The 24,793-nt window shown below is 39.1% G+C and overlaps 1 protein-coding gene across 3 annotated transcripts in view; it reads left to right on the forward strand.

The window, feature by feature from the left end:
- Positions 1-24,793, forward strand: part of PTPRM (protein tyrosine phosphatase receptor type M) — a 490,843-nt gene that overhangs the window by 266,142 nt on the left and 199,908 nt on the right. For all 3 annotated transcript variants that reach the window (XM_082320958.1, XM_082320956.1, XM_082320957.1), the window contains exons 10-11: positions 3,199-3,400; positions 7,257-7,359. In XM_082320958.1, coding sequence (XP_082177084.1) covers positions 3,199-3,400; positions 7,257-7,359 — 305 coding nt within the window. The remainder of the gene's footprint in view (positions 1-3,198; positions 3,401-7,256; positions 7,360-24,793) is intronic.

Below are 24,793 nucleotides of genomic sequence, written 5' to 3' on the forward strand. Positions count from 1 at the left end.
CATATGCCATATTTGGTATGTTCATGAAAACTATGGTGCTCAAGGCATTCACCTTTCAGAGAAAGGCCTAGCGGATGAGCACTAACCTAGTAAGGGCGAGGCCTGAGTAGGGGACATTTCAGCCTGAGGGACTCCCCAATTCATTATAACCTGCCTGCTGGGGAGTGACTCGGGCGCAGAGCTGCAGCAAGGGGTGAATGCCCTTTCCATATGCCTGTCACCTGCCACTGGCCTATACACAACCAGGGGTGAAAGAATTGTAGTGCCAGGAGGAAAGCAAGTACAAGTGCAAGGTACTTAGAGTCATAGAATCATAGAATCATTAAGGTTGGAAAGGACCTCTGAGATCATCGAGTCCAGCCCTTAACCTAACTGCCTGGTCCACCTCTAAACCATGTCCCTAAGCACCACATCCACACGCTTTTTGAATACTTCCAGGGACTGTGATTGCACCACTTCCCTGGGCAGTCTGATCCAGTGCCTAACCACTCTCTCCATGAAGACATTTTTCCTAGTATCTAATCTAAATCTCCCCTGGCGCAACTGGAGGCCGTTTTCTCTTGTCCTATCACTTGTTACTAGGGAGAAGAGACCGACCCCCACTTCGCTACAACCTCCTTTCAGGTAGTTGTAGAGAGCAATAAGGTCTCCCCTCGGTCTCTTCTTTTCCAAACTAAACAACCCCAGTCTAGTACTTTAGTTGAAGACACACAGCTTGGGTGAGGCAAAACTGCAAGTATGTAAGCCTGAGTCAGACCTAGGAGCATGGTTGCTCTTTCCAGGGCAAGCTCTTCAGCTGGTAGCCATTTTTTACAGGGGCAGCCTTAAGACTACAGCAGCAGACACCTTCTTTCAGCAGGAGGTCCCAGGGTCTTGATCCCAGCAGACAGATGAACTTAATGTGCAGTCCTGAGTCTGCATCCCTGCTCCCAGAGAGACAGCTCAATCTCACCTCTGTGTCTAGCATTTCTTACTCTGAGTACCTAACTTCCTATGTTGTTAAAAATCTCATAACTTAGTCTGTTTTCTGGGGCCAGGCTTTTGGTTTTAGTGCCTGAAGGAGACAATCTTTTAATATATGTGGTGAGAAAAACTGTGCATTGAAGTATCAAGTATTAAAGTATTCATTACTATTGTGAAATTAAGTGCAAATTCAATTATTTTACCAATATTTAAAGAAAAAAAACTTTAGACTAAGAAATGACATAATGACAAATTACAGTATTTTGTTCCTCTATCACCAGTATAGGTCCACGGCTGTAGGAATAAAGGGATTAGTCCTTTGGGCATGGTTTCATCTAAATTTGATAAAAATACTCAACATCCAGTGAGAAAATGACCCTCATGCCCTTTTTTTTTTCATCACTGCAAAGCTGAACTGGCATTAGCAATGGTAGACATAAGAAATTAGCTGAAAAAAAAGAAGTAGGAAGAGTCTTACAAGCAGGGGTGAAATACAGAAACAGTGCAAGTTCATTTTAACCAAGCAAAACACCTTTTTTTCCTGTGTTCTGCACGATCCATGGAAGAACTTATTTCATTGCAGAACGCCAGCCACTTAGCTATCTAATAACTAAACACTGCAAAAAATTTATAAGGACCTAACATAGACTGCAGAGTCTCCGATAGCCTGGTATTATTTTGAATAAAACTTAAGTGAGATTTTGGAAAATTCAGTTAAGAATCATAGAAATAATAGAAAACAGAGTTAGAGGGAGCTGCAAGAGGTCATTTAGTTCACATATCTGAAGCAAAACAGGATCAGCTGTATATAAAACATTGCTGTGATGTAGTTGTCTAACCTGTCTTTTAAAATCTCCAAAAAAAGTTATGACCCACTCTCCCACAAGCAGACATGAAAACTGTCAGAAAGGGAGATTCTTTTGGTCAATATGGAACCTTAAAAATAATAAAATAAAATAAATAATAAAAATAAATAAAATAATAAAAGTACAGATATTTGGTAGCATAATCTTCTTCTGTGTTCTGTTATAAGTAGGAGGGTTAGTTGAGCGGTTTTTAAGGCACTTTCAGTTCAATTTATGGATGAGGCGTTGTAGAGGATCTGCCTGTATCTACTGAAATAATGTCGGGGTTTAGCTAGATGGTATCAAAGTTATTATTACTAATTTTCAGCACTTTATTGGTGTTATATTAGATGGGTCATATAAAAATCAATTTTCATTAAGTCAGAGGTTTTAGGAAATTGCAAGTGTTTAAGGTGTGTTATGTCGACACTTAGATGTTTCTATGTATTGTTTTATGTGTCTTCTTAATTATAATGATATGGAATAAATATAGCAAAAAGAATGTCAGTTATCACTTTATATAATAAGAGTGTTGGAATTATTCGCATACAAATGAAATTTTAAAAGTAAAAAGGAGGGATGAATCATTTTTACTTTTAAATTTTTTAATGGATTTCTTATTTTTAAATTCTCATTACAGTGCATGGAAATTAGTAATTAATAGAAGAAATCTGGATCAAGTTTTACTGTGAACTTATATTAACATTTCTAATGAAAACTAAAAATACTATTTGAATCAAAGAAGGAACTGAGGATACAGTATACACTGCATATATTACTTAACATTTTATCTCTCCTTTCCTCCAAATGAGAATCTGACCTAGGTACAATATAATAACCTGAAAATTTCCAAATTAGCAATTACAATAGCTAAGCTTCAGACTAAAATACAAGCTTTACCCAGTTTGTGAAAAATTTGCCTTAAGCTGCCTTTATCATCTTTCACGGATAATCTTATTCAGAGCAAAGTGTAATTATAGTGAAGTCAGCTGGAACTGCGGGCTACACCTTCTGTTATTCACTTATCTGTTTTCACCTGGTTGTTTTGATTCTGTTATTGTTGCTGATCAAAACCAACAGTAAGATGAATTCAAAAAATGACACTGGTAAAGCCAGCATCTTGAAGGAATTAATGTAAGCCTGAACCCATCCTTTAGGGTTGTAATCTAGCTGCCTTTAAGTCTCTGTATCTATAAAAGTAATAACTCATACCAGTAATGGCTGAGTTTCTGTGTCCCTTCGTGGGATTCGGGATTTGAAGAGTATAAGAGAGTAAGATAGCTTATCAGAAAATGTCTGACAGCGCATACATCAGAAGGGTTTACTGGATAAAGATGCAATCTCTGTCCATCTGCTCAAGGCAGTTTATAACTTTCTTATTCTTTTGCAGATCACCTACAAAGCAGTCAGTTCCTTTGACCCAGAAATAGATTTATCCAATCAAAGTGGACGAGTCTCAAAGCTAGGAAATGAAACGCACTATCTCTTTTTTGGACTGTATCCTGGCACTACCTACTCTTTTACCATCAGAGCCAGCACAGCTAAAGGCTTTGGACCTCCAATCACAAACCAGTTCACCACTAAAATATCAGGTACTTGATTAAAGAATATTATTGTTTGCTTATGATAATGACATGGGTGATTTTTTGTTGTTTACTTCTCTGATAGGATTTAACAAGCAGCAAACTGAAAAAGTGAAATACATGTTCATCCCTGAAGATGTCAGTGACATACATTAACATATCTGAAGAACTTCCAAGTGCTTAAATATCAGCTTGTACTTTGAAATTTCTATTCACAACTGTAACTTGTCACCCAAGAAACCCTATGAATTATGTGCCTGCAGTCAGTGCCAGCTGCTGTTGCAACATTTAGCATAGGGTTTTTTGGACATGAGGATGAGGGTTCCATTCAAAGCTTAGTCAGCCTTGACATGATTCTAAATTAGTACAATAACGGTGCTGGAAAATCTCTTCAATGAGCCATGAACAATTGAGAGTAGAGCAGAAATCCTATATATCTAGCGCTCGCTTAGAAAGTGTAGCTAACTGCCAGCTTGCGTATGTTCCTAGCAGGCGTGTGGACTGAAGTGGATATGAAACTGTATTAGACAAGAACATCAGGACTAGTGGTTTTCAGATAACAGCAGCATGACTCTGTCACTTCTGCAGATCCATGAACAATATTTTAAAGCCCTCCGAGAGGCAGGGGAACACTTCATTTCTCTAGCTGTTGGATGCAATACTATTACATACTCTAAAATGTTTATGTAATTGATGACAAAATGTTCTGCAAAGTTACAGTTGAAATCCCTTTACTCTTCAATTCTGTACAATCTTCTTGGGAATTAAACTGACAGATGAACTATGGCCTCTTGATAATATTCACGGAAAATTACCTTATTTATTTGTGATCAACTTTGCTTTTCAGGAAGGATAAAGGAAGGCATTTGGGTACAAAATATTCTTTCTCTTTTACTCTCATTCTTTGTACTTTTCCCCATCACTCATTTTCTTTCCTCACTGGAATGAAAAAAAGTAATGTGTTAAACAAAAATAGAGCAATTTCTTTTTTCTTTATAGGAAAAGGCAGTTAATGCAAGGTGGAAATTATTGCCAATACAGGTGTTTGTAAAGAAAAAAAAAGTTGTTAATTTTCAAGTTAGAAAATTATTCTTTATAGAAAGTCTAAACATAATTAACGCTGATCAGTAATGATAAGGTTAATTTTCCATTGCCTTTCCTATAGCAAGCAGAAGCGTTCTCTGTCAGAAATCAACTTCTGATGTTGCAAGACTTGATACGAGTTAAGACGGCAGAATCAGCCTTTATTAGAATGAGGAAGGAAGGAGACTAGTGAGAGTGGAAGAGGATCTGGGCATTTGGGAATAGTGCTGGATCTTAAATTGTTGTTCTTTTCTAAATTCGATATGTCACCAACTAAAACTCATTAGTCTAAACAGACATGCTTGGGAATGAGACTAACCTCCAACCTGCGGCGAGGTTCTGCGAGCTGTCTTGTATGCACTCCACTCTCTCATTACTTTGTGTTAGTTACTGTACTAACAGGGAATGTTTGTGTTTGTGTTAGTTACGGTGCTAACAGGGAATGTTTATGTTGTCTTTGGGTAGTTAAAGCCAGTCTCTTGATGAATTTAAAATAGAAGCAGAATGCATACATTTCTAGTATTATGGAAAAATCACAACTGAGATTTTAGCTTTTGAATACGGTACCCTCTTTGCAGTGCTGTTGGCCTGTGATCTCATTGTCTCACTGTAAGGCTTTGAGGCTCTTGATGTGGCCAGTGCTCTTCATTTTGGAGAGGTGTGCCATCAAAATGCTGAACATTTATGGATAAAAGGTTTCACTGTTTTTTAGAACAGATGAGGTGGCAACAGTGCATTCTGAGCAATTTCTGAATTGAGTCATTGCATTTTAATTTGTCTGACTCTAGACTGCATTTTCATTTGAATAAAATACTCTTAATTTCCTGCCTTAAGTGTTTGAGTAGTACTATTCTGTACTGTAAATAGTTGCCATGTTTCATTCTACAGTTGTGTGATTGGCACTGATGGATGAAGTGATCTGTATGTAAATACATATTACCGAAAGCACAGCTCGTAGTCGTGCCTGCTATCAAAATTGATGGGCACTCTATTAGAAGACTGTTTTCCGTTGCATATAACTTTGTGAAAAGTCAGCTGTGCGGGCTGAAATTTTGTATGCTGCCTTTCATACTAAGAAGAATTTCATCCATTTCAGGAACATGGCTGACATCATGAAAAATTCTGGTGGCTGATACATTACTGAGGTGCTTTCAAACAGGGATTTAAATATTTAGCAAGAAGAGAGACATTACTCTGAGCCATCACTCTGAAAATCTCTCCAGATATGGGCAATTTGTAAATGTTGCAGTTTGCACACAAATGGTGGAAACTTGACAGAATTGAGCAGCGAATGTCACCATAAATGACATCCTCACTAAATATATTTAAGTTCTCCAAGCATTTAGAGCCTTGCCTGCCTGTTCATCAACTCAGTGTGGCCCAACACAGATAGTCTCTAAGGGCCTTGCCTTTTAGTGCATCTGAGCTTTCTGCTGCTGAAGACCAGGGTGTGCAGTTGCAATAACTGTGAACACAAAGAATATCTCCTGTTTTCTCTGTTTATTGATAAGCTCCTTCTTAAAGGAAAGGAACACTTTATTAAAGTGTTAATGCAATCCTTACTTTGATAAATAGGGCAATATGAATAAAGTAGAGAAGTTCATACACCTTTCAGGTAGATGCAGCTACTACTGGGAAGGTGAAAAGGATTGGAAAATACACTTGAAAGAAAGACTTACATTGTTGGAGCTATTTAATTTGCTAGAGGAGCATAGGGGTTGATATTATCTGTATATGGAGCATAATACACTCTGAGTAACTTCATCAGTATGATACAGAAAGTATCCAGTGGCTGGAAGATGAAGCTAAACAAATTGAGATGCCAGATATGTCTCCATGTTCAACATAAAGTATAATCAGCCATTGGAAGAACGTGCTAAAGAAAAGATCTTCTCCCCCACCAAATGTATTTTCTTTTTCAAGTAGGAATTAGTTTAGGGAAGTTCACTGCCCTGCATTATTCCTGTGGTCAGAAACGATCATTGCAAAGACCACCTTTTGCTTCTATAGCCTTTAAATCTCTTAATTGTGTATCATCATTAACAACTGGACACGACAGACAACAGGATACGACAGACTGCTAAACAATCAATTAACCAAGCAGCCTTCCATCCAATATAATGATAAAAATGTGACTAGATGATAGCACTGAAAAAAGTAGCAGCAGTCAAAGACAATAACTGAGGCATCATTTCATTTAATCATAACTGTAATTCCTTAATGAAGACGCAGTTTGCAAAAGTGCTATTCAGTGTGGCTTCAAACAAAGACAAGCTCTCATGGTGATAATCCTGCTTCGTTATTGTAAATTATGTCTGTGGTGGACAATAGACCCAGGACAGTTACAGCACTAGTTAAAATTCCAGGAATGGCAGATTCCAAGAGTGCATCCTAATACCACTGACATACTGAGAAAGCTGGGCTCAGTTTCAAAAACTATAGTCACTTCAGCATGCACATTTGCAGATGCTCTTCTTGAGATAAATTTTCATTTCCAAGTCATGGATTCTCAATACTTTCTGCAGACTTGCTCCTACTAGTATCTGTTTCCTGTCTTGAAATTGGCAGCGAGCTGGGATTTCTTTGTTTGGTCTGGTTTTTTTTCCCCTGAAGTTATTTAACAGTTGTCTCACACTTGTGTTGTAACAGAAAGCATCTTAGACCTATAATACAGTGTTTATACTTGAAGAAGTCTTTAAAATTACCTATTCAAATAAAGATACTGCTCTTGAAAGAAAAAATACAGGAATAATGATTGGTTTTGCCCCTTTTCTTTTTCTAGCACCCTCTATGCCACCATATGAACTTGAAACACCTTTGAATCAAACTGACAGCACCGTGACAGTCTTGCTGAAACCTGCACAGAGCAGAGGCGCTCCTGTCAGGTACTGGGGGAAAAATCTTTATAAAATTAAAGCCAGATTGATTAATTTCTTGAACATGTTTTCTGGGGATTTTCTACACAGCAATCAGTGTCTAAATTCATGTCTGTATTAGCTCTAATTAAATTAAGTAACTGAAGAAAATGAAAGTGCTTTGATGTTGAGTGTTCATGTATTGTTTAAAGGATTTGATCCAGATGCGAGTGGCTTGTTCTTTGAAGATAAGGAACAAAGCCATAGTTCTGTTGTGTGGGTGGCTTCTTTAAGGTAATTGCTTACTGCAGTGTTATAAGTTCAAGGGCATATCACATTTTTTATGCTGAGCTACTGTCTTTAATATTCACTCTTCTTGTTACTTCACAGATTTCAGGTAATCAACTCGTAATAAGTTAGCCAATTTAAACAATATGTACTGTAACATTCATAAAGTATTTACATTTAATTGACCATGATAGCAGAAATAGAAAAAAAAAAAAAATCAACCTGGAAAACCAGTAGCTTGGATTCTTTAGTGTTACATAGTACCCATTAATGAATTTCCAGTTTGCAGAGGTTTGTTTCACTGCCAGATGCACAGTACTGTGCAAGTCCTTCATTGATTAGAATAAAAGATGCCTGCTTTTCAGTGAAGAAAACAGAGGAATGGTTAGATTATTTTGAATGAGAACCAGTAATGAGCTCAATACTCTGAATAAATGAAAATACAGATGAGAGAAATACAGATTTGTCAGAGGTTTAGGATGTTTTTCCTTTTGGTTAATCATGTATCATCGAAAATGGTTAATTCTTTCGTTACTGTAGGAAGAGTTTCCACCTGTAGTGAATGACTATCAATTATTTTCATCATGATGCTAAGATTTTCGTAATTTCTGTTTGTCTGGGAAATACAGATCTGGTATAGTCATATATGCGTGAATGAAAAGAAATGTTCTTCCGGTTTCTTGAAAATATTTATTGTTTCATATAATTAAGTTTTTGTACTATGCAAGATATTCATTGTTGCATTATATATTACATTTATGTAGGTTTGCATTTAGGAAATGCCATCCTGTTGGTCATTCAGATAACCTTTTAAAAAGAAAATGTAGCACTTTGAGGAGGTCTGAACCAGCTGAGAAAAAAACAGAAAGCAATTAAAGCAGATTGAATGAAACTGATTTAGCAGATTAGATTAGAAACAGAATGATTTGATGTTTGTCTTACTTCATCTCACAAAGCTATAGTGTAGTCCTTCTGAATTCAAGCATCTGGATTAAAATAATGCCAGTTGGAGTCATTGTTGTTTAAACACAAACATATTAGACCATTAATAAAAACACAGTTTCATTCCTTTTATCTGCATCGTGAACTAAAGATGATTGACTCCTATAGCAGTAGTGACACATCAGAAACTTCACTGACAATAGAAAGGAGCTTGTTAGGAGATAAAAGTGTGCAAAATAAGGGGATGAGTGGTTAGGAAAATAGGAGGAGAGATTTAAAGTAACATGAAGCTATAGAACTGACAGATGAACACAGAGCAGCAAATTTACGGAGGTCCTTTGCAACAGGTCTTATAATAAAATGAATGCTGACTGTAAACGCGCAATGTAAATACTGAGTGAAGCAGAGTAAAAATTAAAGTAAGGCCTTCTTAATACTTTTAACATTTTATTGTGCGTTATACTCTCAAGCACACTGTCATTGCATAGCTTGCAGAACACATTCTGCATATGGATTTTATCATCTTAATCTGTATTCATTGGGTGTTAAAAGTTTAGTCATACTTCATTTATGCACACCACTAAGCAAGATGCCTTGTCTATTGATTCTTCTACAACTACCGGCTTGGTTAATGCAGATTTTTGAAACTGCACTAAACTTGCAGTGTAAATGATTGTTGTTGTTTTATTGATCAACACATCAGCCATGTCACATAAAATTCTTTAATTCCTGAGATGGATAAGGAGAGCACAAATTCTACCATTCAAGTCAACAAAGCTAATACCTGAGGTCATTCAGAATTCCAGCTTTTTTTCTGTGATTAAATTCTTTTTCTCTACTTAAATATGAAAAATCCTGATATCTTATACCTTAGAGTCTGCACACAACCACTACAACATAAAAGGAGAGAAAGGGCAATGCTGATTGTTTAAATGCTGATTCAAAAAGCAGACTTTATAGAAATATTCAGGAAGCTCTGTTTACAATGATAAAGTACACATTAATCATGAAGGCCAAATGGCATTCCAGGTTGTTTTAGAATTCATAAGACTGGACATGATTAAAATGTATTTTGTCAGAGTTTTAATACAACAAATACTGCTTGCTTTGTCTTCAATTTCAGGTCCGGCATGTTTTATGGCTGTTGCTGTGTTTATTTCAGGGAGATTATTTTGGAATTATATATGTTTAAAGCAGTAATGCATTCAGTAATGATGAATGTATGCACTTCTTTAACAGCTGGCTAAGCTATTTTGATTTTTAGAATGACTGTAATTTGCAAGGCCTTTTTAAATTAATTTAAGATGATGGCTCTGTGGAAATTGTGTAATATATGTCTTATTGTGGATATTCTCTTTTTTTTCAAAGATGTGTATGTAAGAGTCAGTAAAGTTTTAAAGAATTTGCATAAAAAGCATACAAATGCAATTTTTTTTTTTTTTTTTTTTTTTTTTTTTTGTTATGAGGGCACTTCAACATCTATTGAGGGACTCACTCTTCCAAAGCAGTATCATTTGTGCCTTTTACTTCCTCAGGACAGGTTAGGGTAAAGACTCAAAGACCCTGGGGCCAATTGTCTGCAGGTACATAGATTGGTCAGTTCCATTTACTTCAACTAAGCAATGCTAATTTATTGCAAAGATCTGGCTCATACACAGAAATGAAAAATGTAATGCTCGATGACTGCATATATTTAGTGTTATTAATATATTCATCTGTGTTAGAAAGAGCTTTAGATTGTTTGCTGCATTCCATTATAAAAGGTTCTTGTGACCTTCTCTGGAAAAGTTTTCCTGCAAGCTTTTAGGTTCAGCGGGGAGAAGCGAGTTTTCTTTGTCGCACAGATTTCCATTCAGTCTTGCCATGATAAAGGTTGAGTGTTTCCACTTCTTTTATCTCGCTTACGTAATCAGCAAAATGCTGTCACCATACCACCCTCCTCCTGCTATTCTGTGCCACATCCTTAAAAAGCCTGAAGAGTAAACATCACAAAGATTTTGGCCCAGATAAGACCGGAACCACCTGGCGATAGCAAGCACTCTGGCAGCAGCAGACTGGGGAAAGGAGCAAGAAGGATAAGAAAGAAGGCAAGACCACGCAGGCTTTAGTCTGCCTCCTGGTCTCTTTCTCGTGTTACGTGACAGAGCATGGCTCAGCTGGATTTGCCCCGTAAGCACTCTGAATACAAAAGTTTCAGGATATTTTCCATGACCTTGAAGAGACCACAGGGCACTCGCATTGCTGTTGTGACTACACGGCAGCCACAGGGCTGGGCCTCAAAGTTGCAATCCACTTCTCAGAGAAGAAAAGGTACTGGTATCTCAGTCTGAGTTTCTGGGTTGCGATGTAAGGCTGCACCATTAATTGCCCTGCATGAATTATGGAGGCAGACATCATGAGTACGATTATCAATTCAGGATAACTGAACAAATGAGATATGAAATGGGAGAATGCTGATTTGCACAATAAGAGACGTGTTAGCATTCTGTGTGGTATGGCAACAGTATGTGCAAATAAAAGCGTTGCAATATCTGTGTTTTTAGCTCTGTCCTCTCACAATTCCTACCTAGCACGTTATGTAACACTAGCATGTTGTTGTAAGTTCCTGCTACTCCCAGTGACATTACGTGGTAACACAGTAATGAGAAAAAAGAAAATCTCATGTAGACACAGCTGAGGAGAGAAATATCAAAACTGTGCATTAACCAAGAGAGATTTGGAAAGCTTCCCAATAAAATGAAAAGTGAACTTTGGCCTTTCAAGAGCTCGCTGATAAAACAGTCTAGGTATTTGGCGGATTTATGATAAAGAAATGGTTATGTTGAAATAATGTTACTGCACATGTTCAAGCAGCATTACTAACTCACTAGTATTCTGAAATGTCATGTTCAAAATAGCCTTTTGAAGTACTGTGAGACCAAAAGGTCTAAAGAGCATGGAGGGAACTTACTGTCCATTCTTTAATTTGCTTGCCACAAGCATCCTTTCTATTGTTTAAGGGTCTGTAAACATAAAGACTTGAATTTTATGCTGTAGGGTCAGCTCTTGCCTGCAAACTGTATTTCCAAATCATAGTTTTACAACCTGTAAGGCAGCCAGTAAACTTGTTTGAGGATGTCTGCGATACAGAAGGGACGGGGTTTTATTAATGCCCATAATTGTCTCTTCTTTATAGCAACAAGTATAATTATTTACAGCAGAAGGGTCAATTTCAGTTTCATTGAGGGAACAGTACAATAATTGCTTGTGCTGTAAAAATGCTGTAATTCTTTTTTGTTATGCAGTAGAACTTGTCCTTGGATTTTTACTGTGACTTGAGTTAGAATTTATGGTACGTGCTGCCTGGGCGTGCGTGGTGCAGCTTCACATGTCCTGCTGGCTTGTTCAGAAATTTCCATGGTCCTTTTACTGTGACTTCTCACATAGTCCCTGGGTAAAAGGAACATGGATTCTTGATTTCTTTGAGTAGTAATTTGTGTCACTGAGAACCCAGCATGTAATGCTATCTGTCATTTAGCAGTGTGATTAATAAAAATTAATGTATCATAAATAAAGCAAGCTAGAGCAATTCCAGAATAAAAGAGAGAATAGATTATTCCATATATCTGAAGAGATTATTTTTCAGTTTCATAACTCACCAATACTTTCTCAAGGGTTTTGGTTATAATTAACAAATGAAAAATATGCTGTGCTGTTATGAGGGTCTGCTTTTTTTTTTTTTTTTTTTACTTTCCTTCTACATGCTGGCCTTAAGTAGGATGCAGTGGAGACCATATCTTTGCATAATTCCTAATGCTAGTCTTCTCTGTATTGCTTACCTCTCATTCTGACAGTGTGATAGTCCACTTCAGCTAGGCTAGTTCTCTGCTAGCATCCTTTGGCCCACTGGGTTTTTCCAGTCTTCCTGGTGAAAGATAAAGTCCAGCAGCAATTCAACCAGTGAATCATAAACTCTTGGAACTCATACCCTGTTTTGCTGTCTCTGAGCTGCCATCTTCAGTCAGAATTGATAAAACATGTTTTTCTTAGACTTATTAAAATGAACAGCTCGGTCTTTGAGTATGCAACGAACAGAACAGTGTCATTAACAAGACTAAGTGCCGGGTCCTGCACTTGGGTCACAACAACCCCATGCAACGCTACAGGCTGGGGGAGGAGTGGCTGGAGAGCTGCCTGGTGGAAAAGGGCCTGGGGGTGTTGGTTGACAGCCACCTGAACATGAGGCAGCAGTGTGCCCAGGTGGCCAAGAAGGCCAATGGCATCCTGGCTTGTATCAGGAATAGTGTGGCCAGCAGGACCAGGGAGGTGATGGTGCCCCTGTACTCGGCACTGGTGAGGCCGCACCTCGAGTACTGTGTTCAGTTTTGGGCCCCTTGCTACAAGAAGGACATCGAGGTGCTGGAGCGTGTCCAAAGAAGGGCAACGAAGTTGGTGAAGGGTCTGGAGTACAAGTCTTATGAGGAGCGGCTGAGGGAGCTGGGGTTGTTTAGTCTGGAGAAGAGGAGGCTGAGGGGAGACCTTATGGCTCTCTACAACTACCTGAAAGGAGGCTGTAGCAAGGTGGGGGTCGCTCTCTTCTCCCTAGTAACAAGCGATAGGACGAGAGGAAAGGGACTCAAGCTGCGCCAGGGGAAGTTTAGGTTAGATATTAGGAAAAACTTCTTCACTGAGAGGGTGGTCAAACATTGGACCAGGCTGCCCAGGGAAGTGGTTGAGTCTCCATCCCTGGAGGTATTTAAAGAACAGATAGATACGGTGCTCGAAGACATGGTATAGATGGACTTGGAAGTGCTAGGTTAACGGTTGGACTCAATGATCTTAAGAGTCTTTTCCAACCTTGACGATTCTATGATTTTTCCATGATCCCTTTCCAAGGAATGGCTGCTCAGCTTAGCCTACTTAAGTTCAGACTTTAGGCGTGCATATTTACTAGTGAAGTTTGTATGCCCTGTGCTGCTCTCTGGTACTGAGGCCACATGGCTGAAAACAGTCCACATTCTTACTGCTGAGCTCCCAGGCACAGTGACCACCTACAGACTGCCAGTTGGGAACAGGCACTGATTCATGTCTAGAAATTTTGGTGAGAGTGGTAGCTGGCTGGTGCCAAAGCCCTGCTGGAGACCTTTCTGACCATTTAATAGGGAGGACGGTGTTGCATTTCTCTATTCAGTCTCCTGTTATGCACGTAGCTTAGTTGGATTTTAGGCAGCTCAGTGTTAGCAAGTCTGAGCCACCAGCCTCTTCTCAAGTATCACTATGTTCTCAGTAAACCGGTAGAAACCTCTAACTAGGAGCACAAAGTTCCTAAAGCTCCTCCTAGGCAAGCAGGAGACCTGAAGTCCTTGTTCCTTTCTAACGGGACTTTTAGTGTGTTATATTTTAGATCATCATTGAATAAAAACAGAAATAATGGACAGAATAAGGAGAGTCTCCATTTGATTAGACAGATTCCTTCATGAATGCTTTCCCGGTTCTCTGATTCTTCTTGTATTTCTGTCTGCATGCTAGGCCAGCCTCAGCAGGAGACCACGGTAACGCTGTTCGGATGGCTGTGGGTGGGAGCAGTATGGTGAAGACCTCTCAGGTTGAAAACATTAGTGAACTCTGGCCTCCAGTTTCTGCGAACATGCTCAAGTCGTTAGGTTATTGTGGAAAAAAGTTGGCATGACTGTCACATCTCTCATGAGACATTTCTGTCCTAAGCAGATGTAGACCTATACCGTAAAGCCCCAAATAAAGTGCCTTTCAGGTCTTTAAGCTTCTACTTCTGGCTGAGTTTAGGTAGTTCCACAATTATGGGCACATTGAGTACCCCATAGAGACAGTATGAGAGGTACAATCCCACCTTCATCTCAGAGTAGCCCTCTGGAGTTGTAAAGAGACGTGTTTCTCTCTCCCACTGAGTGTGTAGGGGGCTAAAGCGAATTTCTGGGCACTTGCCTTGAGAGAGCGCGCTGTTTAATTTAGGGACCATAATGAAAGAGTTATGAACATCACTGGAAATTACTGCATTGCATGATTGTTAAAAGTGTACTCAGTTTATACATACCTGAGTTCAAATGCAGAGCAACCAGAGCACTCCTTGAAAATGTAAGAAAGAGATGGTGTTGCCCTGTGTTTACTGAAGTATGCCCGGGATTTGTTTTCAGTTTACTGTGTGCTGTGGAAGGATTGAAGGGGGAGTATGTGAGTCAGCTACTTTTCCCCGAGTGATTGTTGAACCGGATTATGTGGCAATGTGCTTTCTGGAGACATTTTAAAGTCATTTTCTGATGATGCGTATCACAGGAGCTGTATGTTAGTTTGTAGCCCCAGTGCTGAGTGACCCATTCTGCATTCCTGTGGTTAGGAAGTGTCAGGCACACATAACCCATTGCTGTCTCTGGGAGCTTTCACTGTTGATCTTACTGTGTATTATGCATGTGCGCTTCTCATATCCTTAATGTCAATGTGAAATTAGATTTTCCACTGTGGCTTATCATCTCACTACAGTTCTTTTGTTTTTGTGGAGGTTTGAATCTCATTGGTATTTTTGCTCTTGAGTGCTGGATGCCAAAGTGAGATGTCCCCAGTGAAAAGCACAGCATCGCTCTTGGTGATTGTTCACCCATTTGACTAAATAAGCACTCAACTCAGTCTTGCAGGTCATATTGGAAGCCATACCTGCTTGGGCCCTGTTAGTTCTGAAGCCTTGGCAATGTTGCACATCAATCTTTCTATGCTTTAGCTGTGTCATATACTTTGTATTTTTTGTGGTTCTTGAGATTCAGTTGCTTTTCCTTCGTAAGTATTTAAATTAACTATGTATTTTTAAGTGGCTCACGAGAGCTCTAAACCAGTGGCTGTGATGTAAGTATGTGTTCATTGTGCTGTATTGTGAAGTACTGAATTATCTGACAAGTGGCCCAATAACATTCTGCATGTTTTGTTCATAGATATCAAATATAAATATAACACATTATAATCCATTTGGCAGTAAAAGTAGATCCTGTCTGCAGCATTGGATGGGAATGCTGCACAGAAAATATTGAATAGCCTTCAGGATTAACCTCCTACAAATAGGATGAGATGCAAAATTTGCATTTTATGAGCTAATAACAAGGATGCATGTTGTAAGATAGAGGCTCATTTTTGGAAATAACAGAGGAGAAGAAAGTGTGTATTGGTGGCTTGTGGTATGACTGTGAATCATCAAAACGAGACGATCTTAAGGGTCTTTTCCAACCTTAATGATTCTATGATTCTATGATTCTATGACTGTGAAACAGGGAAATAGACTGTACTCAGCAGGTGCAGTTTCCAGCAAAGGTGACAAGCTATAAATGCCATTTTATGAGACACTGGCAGGACCTCATGTGAACTTCTGTGTCTAGTTCTGATCTCCCAAGAAATACTAATTTACTAGCACCACAGCAGCAGAGCGTTATGGCATAAATGATCAGGGAATTGGCAAACCTGTGTTACACATGGAGGGACCGAGAGAACGAGGCTTGTTTCAGCTAGCCAATTAAGGCCAAGAGAAGACATGGTTGTTTTCTAAAAATGCATCAGAAGAATAAACTTCAGAGAGGAAAAAGAAAAATTTCAGTTCAGAGAGCATGTAAATAAACAGCTCAAATAGAAAGTCTCTACCCAGTGGTGAAATGAAGCTCTGAAACAGGTACAGATACAAAATGTCAGGAAGGTGGTGCTAGATTAATGTATAGAAGTTATTATGAGATGCAGTATTGTGTAAGAGTTAGTCACACGGCACTGTGGTGCCAAAAGTCCCTTTTCAGTTTTCTGTACATGACAACCCCCAAAAAAGCAGAAGCTTTTGTCAAGATGTTCACACAGACTAGGATTGACTTCATCGGGGAGCCAAAAGTCAGCGGGGTTTTTCTCATAATTCAGGTTACAACACAGAAGTAACCTGTACCATCTTAATTGCCTTTTCCATGGATTCTTTGACAACGGTACATTTTCATACTGCCATTGACGTTAGGATTTTTTCTTCCAGTATTGTGTTTTTTGAGCAAGTTTATATGAGCCCTTTATTCACTAGCAAACACTAAATGGCTGCATTAAAAAAGATTCTGTTACTAATACATAAACGTATGGCAGGAGGACTGTGGTTTCCAGGACAAAGTAGTTTGGGGGAATTCCTAACTCTCAGTGTGAATAATATTTGATTGACTCATTCTGTGTGTACTAAAGCATTTTGATCATGCATTGCAAGCAAACAAGTGAATGCTTTTATTTGATATTAAGTAGTATTAAAGGAGACGAAAGAATAAAGAGGAATGCTACATGGAAAGAGGAAGAAAAGCTATAGATGTACTCTGAGTGAAACACTGTCATTTCCCATACTGGATGCTGAAAGAGTGCTCATTTTACTGAACATTAACGTGAAAACTTTTCTGTTACGCTGTTCATTTAAGTCGGAAAGGAAATCACTGGCATTTACAACAAGCATCATGACTCTAAAGCATTGCTAAGTAAAAGCTAATCTGCTCAACTGGATTACATTAAATGACATAAAGAAACATTAGAGTCACTTACTGGGCTCTACAACCGAAAGCAGCAACTCTTTAGTCAGGAGCAGTATAAAAGCCTCAGCCTAAAACACTCTCAGAGAGCAGTAGGATAGATGTCTAAGGCATTATAAAACTGTTGAATTTAGGGAAAAATTACCATGGGGAAATCAGACAAGGGCAAATGAATTAACCATGTTCTCACATCTAGAGTTGAAGCTGTTTTCAAGATTAGTCTCGTAGGGTAGTAGAAGCACAAGGCCAAAATCTCATCTGTATTTAACAGTTGTGCTAATCCTGAACTGTGCAGAATCTTTTATCTACAGCCAGATTTCCTGTGGGAAGAGCTGTACAATGTCATGCTGCCAAGGTTTCTATGCCACCTAATCCTACCAGAGTCGTTCCCAGTGCAGGGAGGAGGAAGAGTTATACCTTCACTGACAGAATAGAAGGTCAGCCTCGTATTTATCCACAGAAGTCCTGAGAAACTGGGGACAATGCCACAAAAACTGACTGTTTTTCTGTCTCTGCCTGCATCATTCTGCACTGCTGATTAGAGTGCCCTGCAGAGCCTTTTTGTAGAGAAGAAAGGATGAAAATGAACACAGACAGTAATCTCCGTTTCCAAATTGCTGGACCAGGACCCACTGCATTTAAGTTGTGGAAAGAGACGATAGCATTGAGAGATGAGAATTTTGTTGTGGTTATTTTTGCTGTGGTCCTGCTCTCCCACAGCAGTCAGCAGGAGAAAATGTGTCTCTGCCTTGGTTTGCTTAAGTGATAACACTAGGCTTTTCAGTTGCAGCTGAAGCACAGGCACGTACTGCTTTCCACCAAGTCTCCCAAGAAAGCATAGCATCTGGCAGAAAGAGAAAATGGACAAATGAGACAACATCTTAAACCACCGCAGCGGATCCGTTTGAGCTAGTCTCTCCGTGCTCCATGTTGTATCCCCTGGTTGAATAGATTAAAAACTTCTTATCCTCTGAGAGTGCTTTAATGAGCAGTAAACAGTTTTCAAGCTTTGAATCAAAAAACCTGTTGAAATTGGCTTGTGTATTCATTCAGCTGCCTCAGCAAACACTTTTCTTTCTGTGCTGCACACAAACGAGCAGGTTGCAGAGCATCCTTGAAAAAGGGAGAAAATAAGCATTCTCCCTCTACTTATAAACCACTCATTTTAATCCATCTGTTTGCTTAATTCCCCAGCCCAATTCAGTAATGAGTTTCCAGTGCACAGCTTTGTAGAATATAGAAAGATCTCATACTTTCAGTGTTAACATTGTGTCATTGATCCATTAGCTGATCTCCTGCTCTAAATAGTACTTCTTCATTTCTATGTAATATCCAGGTTCCTTGAAGCAATTTGCATGTGCATATTATTTTGCATTCATAAATAAGAGCTGTGCAACTCGCCATAGTTACACACGTGAACATTGTTACATTTGCAGAGTGTCCACACTTCATGGACACTCTCCAGGCCATAGTCACAGCATTGCAGGAGTTTTTGGTTTACTAGAAAATATTGAAGTAGGATATTGCTTACTTGTAATCAGTTTTTCTTAGTAGAAGTGATTTTTTTTTTTTTTTTAATTTGTAAACCCCTGAAGATATTGCAGTGTACGTGCAGATCTTTATATTGCAGTTTTAAATTTATAAGCTCTATGTTTGTTTTTCTTACGTTTTGCAAACTGTGTGTCCGTAGGAATTTGCAGAGAACAGAATGAAAGCCACTGTGCTAGGATGCAGCATGTTATATAATAAACATAAATTGGGAGTTGAATATAGGAGAATGAGCAATAGTGTATCCTATCGTTTATGTACGGATTTAGATCTGAGGAAATCTTCCTGTTCTTTAAGAACATCACCTTCTGAAAGTGTTTTTTTCATTGTTCTTATACTTTATCTTTGTGTAGCTACTCTTCAGCTATTCTTTGTGTAGCCCTCTTCAGGGCTGTTGAGGAAGAAACCTGTGGTTTGCAAGTGGCCCTGGATTTCTTTGAAAGTAGACATGACTCGGGCAGGCTCTTGCACGAAGACTGCCTCTTTTTCTGTTACGCCATTCCTTTTAATTCCAGTACAGTATTTTATCATATTATATCCAGCAACTGTGAGCATTGTAGAATGATAACAACATAGTGTAGTATTTCTTAAAAAATACTTGAATCTCAAATTTATTTAATGGAAATGACATAACGCATTCATCCCATGTAGATTTAAAGAACTAGTAATGTCCCTGTTAGGTGGGAGTCTGCCTTCCTGTTTTCTTGGGAATCCAAGTGAACTGGTCATTTAGACCTTGCTAGATCTATTCTCTGCCTAATTTGTGAAGACTGGGTAATAGCATTGTATCATATTCTGTAATAACAAAAATAGCTAGTATGTTTCTTCTTTGTACCCTGGCTTACGTAGCAGCAAGGAATCAGGGGGAACCTGGTGGTTCAGATACCGTCAATGACTTTGCTGGAGCTGAAAGTGTGCTGTAGTGAATCTTTCCATTCTAGTCAGAAGCAGACCTAAAATTTGCAAGCAGCAGTGAGCTTTCTTTGAATATCAGAGAGTCAGGCATACACTTTCAGAAATGCTACTACTGATTCTGATAAGATGGGCTGTGTGATCTCACAGGTTGTTGTGTATTGGTTTACATGTGTTCAGACTCCTGGAATTTCCTTTTGTTTCTTCCTCGTTGATCTGTACTTCCCTACCATTGTGCATCAGTATTTTCTTTCTCTGTGACAGATTGAAAAGGAAGGATCAGTCAGCTCTGTCATGGCTTTCAGTTTGGAATATTTCCTTCAGATCCCCTCTAACTTCGTTCTTTTTTAGACTGAATTATTTTAGACAGTTTTGCTTTCCTTAATTTCTTTTAATCTGTGACAAGACTTTACTCCTTTTTCCATGTTTTCCAGTTGTTTTATAAATTGGCCTTGGCAACCTGAAAACTGGTGAATTAAATGGTGTAATATTGGCTTATAATAGCACCTCGCTTGCAGTACCAAGATATTTTTATCTCATATTTATGAAATTATCATTTTTCTGTGTTCTTTTTAAAAAGAAATTAAGCAAAGAACATAAAGCTGATTAAGAAGCTTTGAAATGGTCTTTGGATTGTTCCAAGTATCATGAATGTAAATTCATTGAAAGTATGTTTTCTGGCTTAGTACCAAAATATATTGCCATAGTTTCAGCAAAGTTTGTTGAAATAGAAAACACTGTTATTAGAAAACACAGTTCTTCAGGCAATGAAAATCTTATTTTATGGCACATTTTAGCCTGCAATAATAGATACGATTGCTCAGTTCTTATGATTCACTACTATGCATAGGTTTTCAAGGTCATGTTATTTGATTTGGACAAACTTTGGCTCACAGTTGTGCTTGTTTACAATCTGGTCACATTCTATTAAGTCTTTGGTAATTCATCTGACTCCACACTCAGGTAAATCGAACAGATGAACAGAAATGTATTTATTAAGAAGTCTTAAAATAATTTATATTCCATTGCTGGTATATTTTGAAAAAAACTTGGCTTTCTAAGATGGTAGGACCACATCTGCTACAGTTTGGCGCTGAGAAACTGCCAATTTGACTGAAATGAAGACTTTTAGAATCAACTGCTTCTTCTTATCTATTTTTATACCATATAAGGTGATCATTTTGCATACTATGTATGATATCTAACCTTTAATTATAATTGCTGTGTCCTTGTGCTTGTTACAAATTTCTAATTACTAAATTGCAATGACATCAAAGAAAAAAATACTCAGATAAAGAAATCTTTAAATTAGTTAAGTCAAAAAAATCAGCAGCAAAAATCTTTCATCTTGACCTAATTTACTTGAAATTCTACGCCTGATGTGAAGATTAATAACAGGTGGCCTTTTAGGGAGCACTCAGCTTGAGTCTAATGTTTTAGTTGTTCTTTTATTATCCCAAACCTCTATAACTAAAGGATTTTTTCACCCTGCCCTTTGTTCACAATATGGGACTGTAATTGAGTTCATATTTCTCACCCAACCTTTCAGCTGTAATTAATATTTTATTATATCAGATTTTATCACTAAATAGCCTAGCAGCAGGGTATTGAGCCACACACACACTCACACACACACACAAAAGCGATAGTGACTTATTGATGCCAAGCTAGTTCCATGTAATGAGTTATGGTTGAGAGAATACAAAATAGATTTATGGTACCCAGCTAATATTCCAAAGCAATTTAGGACTGATCTTATCTTGATCAAACCAGGACAAAGAGAAATTAAAGTTACAAGAATGAAATATTCAACGCTGTGTTACTATATCAAACATGTGGCATCTAACAAAAATTGTCTGTGCAAGACCAGCTATTATCTGTTTTCATTATTATATTTTACAAGCAAGAATAGTTTAGGTCATACACTTTTTGTACTAAGAGTTACACGGTGTTCTCTGAGCTTTGCTAAGCACGAACACTTCCACAGCATGACAGATGTAAAAATCTGAGCGTTTAAGTTGCTACGCTATTTGTTCTTTAAACTGGAATAAACCAAAATGCCTTCCTTTCACTGCACTGCATACTGAGGGGTTTTTTGTTACTCTAAAATATTCTGATGGAAAGAAGGTGTTTTTAATACAAATTTTGAAAGATGGAGGCAGTCTTATCATATAAATAACTATAAATGAGACTGGAGAGAAATGTTTCCTAAACCTAGATAACTTTGGTGATCAGTGGTTTTCATTATAAAAGCCTCCCACATAATTTGGGACTAACTGGCATTCCTGTTCCCAGCAGGATTGTACAGAAATCTCCCTCCCTCTCTGCATCTCCCTCTCTGTCTCTCCCTCTTTTCCTCTGCGCCCCCCTCTCTCCCCACCTCCCTCTCACCCTCTTCCTCCCTCCCTCCTTCCCTCCCTGCTTTGAATAGGTTATTGCTGGAAAAAAACACTCAAATTAAGATGGAGGTCACCAGCAGGATAGTGTAGAAGAAGCTCTGTACTTGAAATGGTTTGTTAATTCTTAGATATCAGCAGAAATAGCCTCTTGAAATGTATCTCTGCAACATTTTTTTTAATTATTTTTATTTGTTTGTACACAACAAAGTCTCCCTGATAATGAGTGGCCCATCTTCCCCAAGGCAGAGCTCTGTTGTAGAGATGAAAAGCAGCTAAGCCTCTTTGGATGGCCAGGAGAGGAATTATAGTGTGGTTCTGGTTACTGAAAACTGTAGTCTTACTGTGGTGGGAAGGATGGGCTAGAAGATCCAGCACTGGGGCTCAGTGTAGATGAGAGGATGGTTTTATTTCAGGTTTGGGTAAGGACAATCTGTGTAGCTTTCTGCAAATCAATATACCACACTCTCTCCATTTCTATCTCTAAAATTAAAATAAATGGAAATAGCATTTTCCTCGCTAAAGGAAAAGAGGAAAAGATATCTGTGTATGGTTGTGAACAACTTGGCAATGGTGAGGAGAGTCGTAATAAGAAGCTGTATGTATAGCTAACTGTCTGGAGAGAATTTTTTTTTTTACTCACCTCTTCCATGATCATAGAATCATAGAATCATAGAATCGTTAAGGTTGGAAAAGACCTTTAAGATCATCGAGTCCAACCGTTAACCTATCACTGCCAAGTCCACCACTAAACCATGTCCTTGAGCACCATGTCTACCCTTCTTTTAAATACCTCCAGGGATGGAGACTCAACCACTTCCCTGGCCAGCCTGGTCCAATACCTGACCACCCTTTCGGTGAAGAAGTTTTTCCTAATATCCAACCTAAACTTCCCCTGGCACAACTTGAGGCCATTTCCTCTCGTCCTGTCGCTTGTTACTTGGGAGAAGAGACTGACCCCCACCTCGCTACAGCCTCCTTTCAGGTAGCTGTAGAAATCAATAAGGTCTCCCCTCAGCCTCCTCTCCTCCAGACTAAACAACCCCAGCTCCCTCAGCCGCTCCTCATAAGACTTGTGCTCTAGACCCTTCACCAGCTTCGTTGCCCTCCTCTGGACACGCTCCAGCACCTCAATGTCCTTCTTGGAGTGAGGGGCCCAAAACTGAACACAGTACTCGAGGTGCGGCCTCACCAGTGCCAAGTACAGGGGCACCATCACCTCCTTGGTCCTGCTGGCCACACTGTTCTTGATACAGGCCAGGATGTTATTGGCCTTCTTGGCCACCTGGGCACGCTGCTGGCTCATGTTCAGCTGGCTGTCAACCAGCACCTCCAGGTCCTTTTCCGCCAGGCAGCTCTCCAGCCACTCCTCCCCCAGCCTGTAGCGTTGCATGGGGTTGTTGTGACCCAAGTGCAGGACCCAGCACTCAGCCTTGTTGAATCTCATGCAGTTGGCCCCAGCCCAACGATCCAGCCTGTCCAGGTCCCTCTGTAGAGCCTTCCTACCTTCAGGCAGATCAACACTTCCACCCAACTTGGTGTCATCTGGAAACTTACTGAGGGTGCACTCAATCCCCTCATCCAGATCATCAATGAAGATATTGAACAGGACCGGCCCCAGCACTGAGCCCTGGGGAACACCACTCGTGACCGGCCGCCAACTGGATTTGACTCCATTCATCACCACTCTCTGGACCCAGCCATCTATCCAGTTTTTAACCCAGCGCAGAGTGCGCTTATCCAAGCCGTGAGCAGCCAGCCACCATGATGCTCACCAGAAGATCTCAGAATAGTGCTTTGGTGGAATATTTTGTGGAATTATTCTCTTCACAATCCATCTCTAGTTTTCATTCATTTTAAAGCTATGTTGTGAGCAGACTACAAAGGAAGAAGGAGGCATCCCTATTTTATACTGCTCTGTAGTGAAGTCAGTCTTAAAGCCCTGGAGAATCTGAAGCCTTAGGTTAGTTCAGTTTAGACCAGCATCATTTAAGTTAGTGATACTGCTGCTTGGGCTTTAAATTAAGAGCATAAAGCCTTGTGGAGTGAGATCAATAGTATCTGGTGTTTAGAGGGACTGAGCCCTTACAGTCAGTAGGGATAAAACTTGTTCACTGGTAAAATGAAGAATGGAAGTACTCCTTGGCTTGTGTGTGCTATATAACATATCCAAGATAAGAATTAAACTTTCTGGAACATAGCTAAATCAAAGTTTATACCTGATTTTATCCTAGTTTCCTAAGAAAACAAAGCTTATGTATCATACTGTTCACATGTCTGTATGTTCCTTCCTTCCCTCTTTAATATTGGACCTCTTGGAAGTTTTCAAGCACATATGAAATAGTTTAAATGTTGCAAAAATAGTAAATTTCTCCCACATTTTGGAATCTCTGGGTACAGAGGAAAGACCCAGATTACTATCTATGCTGAAGGATAGGCCGTGTTACGGTACGAACTAGTTAGTTCATTTCATTTGGTCCGTCAGTTGAGAGCTACAATTCACATACCAGCAAGCCCATATGTAGCCCAGAAGCAGCCACAGCATGTGTTGCCTCTTTTCCAGCCGGTATTTGGGAGATCCTAAAAGGAGCTGAGCATATTGAAGGTGGGAGCTGGGTATCACAGACAACATGTGGATTATAGATAGGATTATGGCATGTTCTTGGGTACACATTCTGAACTTCTTACTGTAAAACTTGTAGTGTCTTAGTCTATTTATGAGGCTTTGAAGCGTCTTCTGTTTCAAATGGCATTTAAAGAACCCAGTACCAGATCAATGTAAATGGGATGTTGTTGTCCCATATACATGAAAGAGATATCAGCAGGGAAGTTTTATGTTTGCCAAAAATA

This window comes from Platalea leucorodia (genome assembly GCF_965183815.1).
Source record: "Platalea leucorodia genome assembly, chromosome: 1".
NCBI lineage: Eukaryota > Metazoa > Chordata > Aves > Pelecaniformes > Threskiornithidae > Platalea > Platalea leucorodia.